This window comes from Lathyrus oleraceus, chromosome 3, assembly GCF_024323335.1.
Source record: "Lathyrus oleraceus cultivar Zhongwan6 chromosome 3, CAAS_Psat_ZW6_1.0, whole genome shotgun sequence".
NCBI lineage: Eukaryota > Viridiplantae > Streptophyta > Magnoliopsida > Fabales > Fabaceae > Lathyrus > Lathyrus oleraceus.
Window position 1 is genome coordinate 44,332,313 of NC_066581.1, and position 10,932 is coordinate 44,343,244.

Below are 10,932 nucleotides of genomic sequence, written 5' to 3' on the forward strand. Positions count from 1 at the left end.
TGTGGCTTATGTTTGAGTTCATGTTTTCAGGTTAAGCTACAAATGCTTCAAAGAGACCACTACAATTTGATTGAGTTCATTTAATTATCATGAGCTAACCTCTTTGTTTTGTAGGTTTCTTGGCTCACAGGCCTTGAGCCTTGTGCCTTGCACATTCACTTGCTTGTGTTGACTGGTTGATATCTGTTTCATTTTGATTTAACTTTGACTTGTATACTAACTGTGCTTGACTGATTTCAGGTACTTTAGTTGCTTTTAGTTCCTTGTGAACTTTTGCTTTGCTTTGCTATTTAGCAATTTGCATTGAGGTATATTCCTTTACTTCATGTAGTCTGGAAGACCTGGCTTGTTACTTGGCCAGGCAACTGTCTGAAGCCCTCCTTAAGAGGCAATGTTTGTGACTGTTTACTTTTGTCCTTGCATAGAGTCAAAGACCTCCTGAGTGAAGAGGCAATTGGCAGAACCCAAGGGATAAGCAACCTATCCCCTGCTATTCTGTGTGTCATCTGCTTTGCTCACACCACTGTGTTGATGCATTGCAGATACAAACCCAAGATCTTGTACAATTGTACAGTTGAGTCAGTTTTAAATGTGTAGAAGGGTTCCCACTTTCTGAACCCACACATTCTTGTCTTAAGCTCTCCCAGGCCAGGGATAAGAGCTGTGAAGTCTTATCTTCACCCACCTTTCATCTGCTTCACCTTAGCCCCTCAATGGCAAGGTTAAGAGCACATTCACCCAGTTCCAGAGGTTTGTTTGTTGAGGTTGATATGACCCCTCGACTAAAATATAACCCTTGTTTGAGCCACTTGCTTGTGTATAGTGTGTGCTATCTGTGCTTGTATGTTTGTTTGACTTGCTTCCTGTGCGAGTTAGTGTTTGTTTAGACTTGCTTCCTGTGCAAGATAGGTTGTGCTTGACTTGCTTCCTGTGCAAGTTAAGTGTGTGTGTGGCTTGCTTCCTGTGCAAGTCATGACTAGGATAGGCTGGCTCCCTGTGCCAGTTAGCTAGAAACCTTAACTTAGGGATGATTTGCATGATAACATCTAGGCTCGAGTCGTAGTCTCCCTAGTTGTGTCTCCCTCTGTTATCTGGTTAGGCTAGTCCTGTATCCCTCTGGAGGGGAACTACGTCGCCCTGATCCTCATACCAGATGAGGTACGTAGGCAGGAGATGAGCAGATCTCTCCGGGCGCCTGTGTCTTTGTTTTGTCGTGTTGTGTGCTTGGAAGCTGATGTAAGTCCATCGAGTGGCATTTGGGTTCCAGTGTGCGTGTGTTTGGTTCGGATGCTGATGTAAGTCCAGTGATTGGCATTCAGGCTCCATGTTTGCCTTCTTGAGTGCGTTTTGGTTCGGATGCTGATGTAAGTCCAGTGATTGGCATTCAGGCTCCATGTTTGCCTTTGCCTGTGTTTGTTTGTGTGCGTGTCAGCCGAGCTACGAATGCTCTGATTCTCCTTCGTCCAAAGGAGATATGTATGCATAGGATGCGATATCCTAGCGAGCATGTGTCGTTTCCCCAGTCCGAACTACTTTGACTCTGATGTCTATGCCTGATAGACTAAGTAGGCCCAGGATGCGATATTCTGCCGAGTCAGTCTCTTTTGTTTTCTTGTGTCTCTTTCAGCCAGTTGTGTGTGTGTGAGCAGTGTTTTTTAGCAACCATTTTCCTTTCTATTGTGCGTGGATCCCGTCGAGTACGACGGATGCGTAGGGGTGCTAATACCTTCCCTTCGCATAACCGACTCCCGATCCCATTCTCTTTGGTCGCGAGACCATGTTCTTTCCAGGTTTACTCTGAGCGTTTCCTTTCATTCTTTTAGGATAAATAACGCACGGTGGCGGCTCTGTTGTTCTTGTTTTCCCGCCGGTTTTTCGCGTGATGCGACAAGGCCCAAACTCAATTGCATTTGCATGCTGATGATCAAACAAATTGAAATGGACGTGCAGTTTGCAAGGCATTGGCTTGTGCATGGAAATTTAACATGAAATGCATAATTGGTCACAAAACTTCACCTCTTGGAAAGGTCTTGACATAAGGAACAAATGTTATGTTGAACAAAAACTCATTTGGAATGTGGAAATTTATGAAAACAGGCCATGAAGTTCAATATACAATACATGCCTTTGGGAAATTTGTCAAAATGAACCAACTTCAAGCCCTTCTGTTTTGATGATGCAAGCTTCAAATGAAACAACCTCCAAGATAAAAGTTGTATATCTTTTCAGGAAAATCAATTTGGACTTAAAGTTTGCATCATTTGGAGTTTTATTGAAGAAGTTATGGGCACTTGAAGTTGGACTTTTTTACATTTCAATGCATTTGGTCCAAAGTGACCTATAATGTTTTGCATTATCACATGTATTTCTTTTGAGATTATGAAATTTTGTTCAACATAAAATTTAAAGTAGACATCTCAAGCTTTCCAACGCATTTGGTCCCACCTCAAAATCATAAAAAAAATAATGCGTTATGCTCTTGGGAAGTTGACCCAAAATTAGGGTTTCAGTCAAAATGACCTATAATGTCTTGGAATGGGAGATGACCTTCCAAGCTTCAAATCAAATTTTGATGAACATGAAAGTTGTTCATATGGTTCTTACGAACATGTTTTATCTTGGGGTCATCTCCATTTGAGCAACACATAAAAAGTTAGATTTCAATGCATTTCAAAATAGTTAGATGAATTGACTGATCAACTTTTCAAGTCCACAACTCATATCTTGATGAATTGATGATTGAGGATACTCAAATAAGTTCAAATATGCAAGGAATGATGAATTAAAGAACTTTCCCTTGATTGCATTTGACCATGGTGTCGCTGCCTGAAAAATACAGTGGTGCGAAAAAACAACCGGCGAGAAAGAAGTGACAGAAGAGTCGCCACCGTGCGTTATTTATCGCAAAGGAGGGAAAGGAAACGCTCGAAGTAAACCTGGAGAAAGGAAAGGAAAAGACAAGGTCTCGCAACCAAATCTTGGGTTCGGGAGTCGATTATGCGAAGGGAAGGTATTAGCACCCCTACGCATCCGTAGTACTCTACGGGATCCACTCTTGTTGTTTCTTGTCTAAAGGGTGTGTGTTTATCTAATGTACTATTTACTAAAAAGGGTCAAGAGAAAAATGACTCGCATAGATATCGCATCCATTGCATACGTATCTCATCTGAATATGAGAATCAGAGTCTTCGTAGCTCGGCTGCCTATGGGTTAAAGAGGAGTGTGCTCGCTAAGACGTCGCGTCTTATGCCTACGTATCTCATCGGGAATGAGAATCAGAGCAAAACGTAGTTCAGCTAACTACGGGAATAAGGGTCTCGATTGCAACTAGGGCAAGAGAAAGGGAAAGTCTCGATCGCAACGAGGGCGAGAGAAAGGATCGCAACGAGGGCGAAAGAAAACAAGGCTTAGTTGTTAGTCGTTAGTCAAACTCGGCAAGACATCGCATCTTGTGCCTACGTATCTCATCTGAACATGAGAATCAGAGTTGCCGTAGTTCGGCTCACGCACGCCGAAACAAAACAAAACACAAAAGGCAAACATGGAACCCGAACGCCAATCGCTGGGCTTACATCAGCTTCCGCACCAAACATACCCACACTGGAAACCAGATGCCACTTGATGGACTTATACCGGACTCCAAGCACACAACAAGAGGATACGGAATGCCAATGGCTGGGCTTACATCCGTCTCCTACACACACAAGAACAAACAAGCAACAAGTTACTAAGGAGTCGGGAACTCGAGCCTAGCAACTGTCAAGCAAACACACACAAAAAGAAAAAGGGTGAAAAAGAAAAAAAAGGTGCCCGGAGAGATCTCGTACGACCTCCTGCCTACGTACCTCATCTGGTATGAGGATCAGAGCAACGTAGTTCCCCTTTATAGGGATTGCCATCTGAATATGGACTTACAAGGAGGACACCAGTTGTGTCAAAGGAGAGTGGGCGATGTGTTCACGTCCTAGCAGTAGGTGTCGCAGCTCGCTGAATCGAGTCTTAAGCAGTTACCTCTTTGCAATAGGACGGACTACATGCCACAAGATCGGAGACGCTCGGAAAGGTCTAGAAGTGGGGAAGCTCTGCCCTAGAGTTGTCATGCAATATGTACTTAAGTGTTAGGATTTACAAATGGGAACATCTACCTATGTTAGCATGCAGAGAAAATGGGGATTCTAATTATGTTATCATACAAAAGGATATGGGAATCCTACCTATGTTATCATGCAAAAGGATATGGGAATCCTACCTATGTTATCATGCAAAGGGTTCTATCTAATGGGTGCTACCTAATCGGAACAAGAATCGACGAATGGAGCAAGGAGAAGTGTTAGGGATAAGGGTAGATGGCGATGCATGAAGCAATCGACTTACAAGGTTGATGGCGATGCATAAAGCAATCGACTTACAAGGTTGATGGCGATGCATAAAGCAATCGACTTACAAAAGGGTGGATGAATACGTGCTGGTTCTGTTAGGTTTTGAAAAAATGATTACTCGACGTTGGATCGAGGTTTTGATCTTGTTTTGAAATGGTTATCGAATGTTCATTTTAATTCTTGTATTAACAGATGAATAAAGAATGAAAGAATAAATATTATACATTTCATGGGAGAGGGATACATTTGTTATGAATGGGGGTTGTCATGGCAATCAAACAACATAAATATATGCCTCATACATCATACAAGTAGGCAACAGTCAATCAGACAATAAGATATTTAATCAAATAATCAAAGAAATGAAATGAATGAGCATTAAACAACGTATGAGTGTAAGTGTAAGGGAACCGGCTCATTGTAAGAAAGCCCAAGAGTAAGCTATGTGAGGTTGATGGCGATGCTTAAAAAGCAATCGACTTACAAGGGTGTAAAAATGGGCTCGATATTAAATCGAGAAAAGTATGATTTTTATAGTTTAAAAAATGGTTTTGAACTAAACTAAAATACAACAACTATGCATTATTAACAAATAAAATCATGAGTATAATAAACATAAAAAAGATATTAATCAACATACTAAAAGAATAAAAAATGCTAAAGGAAGATAAAATCAAATAAAAAGCAAAAAGTACCACACATGAGTATTGAACCTTCCCCACCTAATATTATGCAACTAAACTCTCTCCACTAGGCCACTCAACACTATCTGCTGTTGAGATACTACCCTAAATGTATGAACTGGAATAAAAATTTAAAGTAAAAACAAAAATAAATAATTTCATGGTTTTTATATTATCTCTGTAAAAAAAAAAGGTTAAGTTAAAAATAAAAAAAAGAAATTAATTAAAAAAAACAAGAAAACAGAAAAAAAAGAAAACACAGTAAGGAAGAAAAACTCTCCCGTCGTCCTCAACCAAACTCGCCCTCACTCGCTACGACTCTCCTTCCTCATCGCTCTCTCAAAATCTCAAAATTTCTCTCTCTCTCTCAAACGCTATCCCTCAACCTCTACTCTCAAAGTCTCTCAAACGCAACCAAACCTCTCTCTCTCAAAATCGCACAATCGCATCTCAACAAAGTCTCAACAAATACATGAGAATGATAAAAGGAAAAAGGAAAGGAAATCTCACAGAGTGTCACGGCGGTGGTGAAAGGCGTGAAGAAGCTGGCCTACCAATCCAGGTAATCAGTTTTGAGGTTTTAGGGTTTTTGTCTGGGATTTTTCCGCCTCCAGGTCTTTGTTGTGCTCTTACTGATTCTCTTCCTTCTACTTATGTTCTGTGAATTAGGGTTTCAAAAATGCCTTGGGTTCCAAAAAAGTAACTCTGCAGAGCACTTTGGATGTTCAGAAATTGGATTAGTCCCTTTGATGTATGGATTTGTAACAGGTAATCTGAGCATGTGCTTTCTCCTTTGTTTTTGTTTTAACTCTGTTTTGGGTAATCTTCTGAATTTTACTGCCGGCTAATTGACTCTACTTTTTTTACTGCAGTGAATTTGGTGAGCTTGGTTTGCTATGGTTTGTTAGGCATGTTGCTGTGGCTTGGAAAAGATGCTATCCATCTGTAGAATTTTGGATTCGATGTAGACATCTAATGTAACAGGATCATAACATGCTGTAGGGCCAATTGTTGTATGCATTACCCCTGTCATGGTGAGTTTCAAGTGACCAAATGTATTACTCTATTAAGACATGTTTATGGTTGGCTCACATATTTGGATTGATGGCTGCAGGATGTTTGTTGACTTGCACTTAGGCATTGAAACAAACTTGACTAGGCCTCATGTTGATGCAGGATTCTAGTGACAGGATATGGAATGGATTCATGCATTTCCATGGCTTGGTATATTGATATTTTCCAATTTCCCATCTTCCATGGGTAGACGGAGAAAATGAAGAATGCATTGTGCTTTTGACTTGGTACCAACATGGTCAGCAATTTCATTCCAATTCTCGTTGTAAATCTCCATTGCTTCGAGCAGCAGCAAAGTTTCTTGATCAGTCCAACTTTCCCCATCTAGTTCACCATAATCTCTTGTTGATGCTGAGAATTAGGGTGGTTATGGCTTTGGTTTTGGTGTTTTGAAGTGGGAGGAGAAACAAAATATGATGATGCAGGAGTTGGGCTGGTTATCGTATTCCGTGTACGCTGATGCTTATAAAATGCAGTAGAAGGTGAAGATGCAGGAGAATGATCTTCTTTGTTGAAAGGAGATTTAGGAGGTGAAATAAGTGGCTCAGGAGCATGATGTGATGGCCTTGCTTTATGTTCAGAAGGAGAAGGATCTTGAGCAGGGGAATGAACTAAAGTTGGTGGTGACTTCGGTGTTTTGTACAAAGGCGCAGAAACAGGTTCTCCACCGTTTTTCCCTTTGAAGCTTCTGGAAGGTGTTAATGAGGGAGAGATGACAGGTGTTGGTAGTTCAGATGGAGATGTTGCAGGTATGACTTGGTGGACCGATGGTGGATCTCCTGGAAATGTACTTGTTGGTGATGTAACTACTGGTGGCATTACTGGCTCTGCTGTATGAATGTGTCCCTTATGTACAGTTCTATCATGAACATTAGGTGGAAAACTTCCGTGACGAGTTGGTTGGCTGACTGGTGAACTTTTTTTGGAAAACTTGTAGGGGGTTCTACAACCGGGGCCTGCGAAACTGGCTCCAATGTGTGACTGATGCTGGAGTTCCTTTTATGGACAGTTGGAGGCAAACTTCCATGCTCAATTGGTTGGCTGATAGGTCAATTTATAGACAAATTTCCAGAAAAGACCTTCATCCCCAACTTCACTTCTTGCCAACAACTGACCAGCCTTGTCAGGATGACGTCTAAGAGCTGCCTTGTGATATGCCTTCTTGATATCAGCTGCTGTATCAGCTGGTTTAATACCTAAAATGAGATAAAAGTCCAAGGGGGTCCTCATTTTGGCTTGACCTTCCACAGCAAGCAGACGTTGTTGAGCTTGCCTTGGTTCTTTGCCACCAGTTGATCCATTTGGAGATTCAAAATGTTTGGCCTCTTCATTGGATTGAGATCCAAGAACAAGAATAAGTCTCCGGATGTCACAAGCTGCTTGTTCATAATCTCTAACCATCTCATGCAAGGTGGCTCTTCTAGAAATTGCCTTTGCATAATTTCCATCAAGGGCCATAGCCATGCTGCAGTCCGCAATGGCATCAGCAATTTGGCCTGAAGCTTGATGTGCAGCAGCACGGTTGCCAAAACATATTGCTGCAAAAGGGCGTGATTTGATATAACTAGATAAAGCAGCAGTGTAGTTCTCCACCTCTTCTGTATACTTTCCCATTTTGAAGTTCTCATTTCCTGCTTTCCTGTGATATAGAAGTTCTTGTATTGTAGCAGCTAATGACAGCAACTCTTCAATGTTATCAATCCCACACTTGTCATTGGCAGATGCTATTTGCTGTAATTTTTCAATAACATTAAGTGATGCATCAAGCTTCCCCAAACGAAAGTAACACTTAGATATAAATGACCATCTCCACATTTTTACACTTGAGTAACTATTATGCATGGAATTGTTCACACTGTTTGCCAAGACAAAATTCTTTTCTGCAAGATTCAGACTCTGGTCACAAAGCTGAATTGCTGCATCATACTTTTGCAGCAGATAGAGAGCATCGGCCTTCATTTGGATCACTGCAGTCATGATATGGTGTTCTACAGGACCAAGGTTTTGATGTTGTATACCTGCTATTTTGGCCATGATTTGCATGAATCTACAGGATGATGACAGGGTTATGGCTGCTGCAGGACCACGATTGCAGGATGCTTGCCAAGGTGAATTCAGTGCCAAATACACATGAGTTGTCTTGTCCAAATAACCACTGTAAGTGCAACATATGATCATATGATTGTGGTGTCTTGTTTGTGGTGAATGCAAGGCCTGGTGGTAGGGTGAGGGTTGGTCTTCTTGCTGCTAAATATTTTGATACTCTTTTACTAAATTCGGCTAATTCTACTGAACTTGGTATAACCGAACTCTTGATTGTCAGAACCACAGGAACATCATTGCAAGGAAGAACAGAAGCAACAAGAGCGGCTCGCTTGATAACAGTTTGAACAAAATGATCCTCCATGCTTAATTCTCCACCAATGATGTCTTCTAATGTCACAAACGATTCTGTTTCCTTTATAAACGAAAGTAGCTTACGAATTTCGTGCTCTTGTGATGGATTCATCTTCGTTAAGAATTGAAGTGGAAATGCTACCGAGAGTTTTACTTCATTACTAATGTGAAGATCTCTGAGAATTGAATAAATTGATTCAAGAGCATTCATAATCAAAGGTATCTCATTTTGGAGTAAACACTCACTTCCACAGCTGACAATGATGCTTTTGATGTTTGAACGTGGAAGAAAATTTACAAGTAGAGCTTTTAGCTCAGAAGTCGCTGAAGGTTTTGAAGTAATGAAATTTTCAACTTGGCTTTTGCTTAAGTATAGATCCACTAACATGTTTGAGTTGGTAAGAGTAAGTGAAAGTTGACTTTGGTCAAAGTTGACCAAAAGTCAACTGTTGACCAAAGTCAACAAATGGTCAAAATGTATTTTCTTTTTTTGATTTCTTTGTAAATGGATATTCAATGGAAAATTATTGGTGAATTTAGGGTTTAATGAATTTGGGTTGACTTTGGTCAAAGTTGACCAAAAAGTCAACTGTTGACCAAAGTCAACAGTTGGTCAAAAAAATGCCAAATTTTGTATTTTCTTGTATGGACTCACATGTAATGGTTTACAATGACATGAAATAAATTGAAATGGATTAACAAATGGTTTGAAGCTGGTTTCCAAATTGTTTTATTTTATGACTTGAATGTTTGACTTTTGAAAAATAACTTGACTGATAATGCACATGAACAAGGCCATGAAATGAGACCATAAGGTCAGGGTTTTGACATAGTATCCATGAACCAATAACTTGATTGGCAAGTGGCTTGAAACACAAGAAGCTTGGTTGTTCAGATAACCCAGACCATAGATGTATCCACAATCACATGAACAACACCATGACTTTGGACCAAAACCAATCCCCATATAAGAAACCAAAGTAAGGTTAGACCAAGCATGCTAAACAAACATAAAAAATTTAGGACCAAAATCGGGGTATGACAGTTGCCCCTATTTAAGCGTCTTCAACTAGAGAATATGAAGCAGGACGTTCTTCATATGATCATAGTGGGAGATGGTTAAATACTAAGAAGACCCGGATTTTGATCCTGAATCCCTATTAAATAATTAAGAATGCCTGTCAGAATTGGCAAAGAAGCAATCTCAAAAGAAGAATCCGTCTGGTACAGTGAAAATCGGCCTGAGTACCGAAATAGAAAATTGACCTGGATACCAAAATAAATGGTAACACAGGAATACCCATGGCCTGAACGCCGCACATTAGTCTGAACACTAAGCATCGGAATATGAGAGTATCAATGTTGGTCTGATCACCGGAAATCTGGTCTGAATACCGCTTCGATCTGGATACCGGAAACTGGCCTGAATGCCACTTCAGCCTGGATACCAGAAACTGGCCTGAATGCCACTTCGGTCTGGATACCGGGAACTAGCCTGAATGCCACAAGCTGCATCGACCTGAATGTCGGAAACTTCTTCGATTTGAATATCAGAAAAAACTGGCTTGAATGCCACTTCGGTCTAGATACCGGAAACTTGGCCTGAATGCCACTTCGGTCTGAATACCGGAAAATTGGCCTGAATGCCACTTCGGTCTGGATACCGGAAAATTGGCCTGAATGCCACAAGTTGCATCGACCTGAATGTCGGAAACTTCTTCGATCTGAAAATCGGAAACTGGCCTGAATGCCACGTCGGTCTGGATACCGGAAAACTGGCCTGAATACCACTTCGGTCTGGATACCGGAAAATACTGGCCTGAATGCCACTTCGGTCTGGATGCCGAAAAATTGGCCTGAATGCCACTTCGGTCTGAATACCGGAAAGACTGGCCGGAATGCCACTTCGGTCTGAATACCGGAAACTGGCCTGAATGCCACAAGTTGCATCGACCTGAATGTCGGAAACTTCTTCGATCTAAAAATCGGAAACTGGCCTGAATGCCACTTCGGTCTGGATACCGGGAACTAGCCTGAATGCCACAAGCTGCATCGACCTGAATGTCGGAAACTTCTTCGATTTGAATATCGGAAAAAACTGGCCTGAATGCCACTTCGGTATGGATACCGGAAACTTGGCCTGAATGCCACTTCGGTCTGAATACCGGAAAATTGGCCTGAATGCCACTTCGGTCTGGATACCGGAAAATTGGCCTGAATGCCACAAGTTGCATCGACCTGAATGTCGGAAACTTCTTCGATCTGAAAATCAGAAACTGGCCTAAATGCCACTTCGGTTTGGATACCGGAAAACTGGCCTGAATGCCACTTCGGTCTGGATACCGGAAAATACTGGCCTGAATGCCACTTCGATCTGGATACCGGAAAATTGGCCTGAA

General features: G+C 41.3%; 2 protein-coding genes across 2 annotated transcripts; both read right to left on the reverse strand.

Moving 5' to 3' along the window:
• Window positions 1-6,460: 6,460 nt before the first annotated feature.
• On the reverse strand, window positions 6,461-6,955 carry LOC127129554 (proline-rich extensin-like protein EPR1). The gene has a single exon (XM_051058709.1). It carries the CDS (start codon window positions 6,953-6,955, stop codon window positions 6,461-6,463), a length of 495 nt encoding a protein of 164 aa, XP_050914666.1.
• A 210-nt stretch (window positions 6,956-7,165) lies between these two features.
• Window positions 7,166-8,170, reverse strand: LOC127129555 (uncharacterized). Its single transcript, XM_051058710.1, has one exon. The coding sequence runs from the start codon at window positions 8,168-8,170 to the stop codon at window positions 7,166-7,168; it is 1,005 nt and encodes a 334-aa protein (XP_050914667.1).
• Between the last annotated feature and the right edge of the window lie 2,762 nt (window positions 8,171-10,932).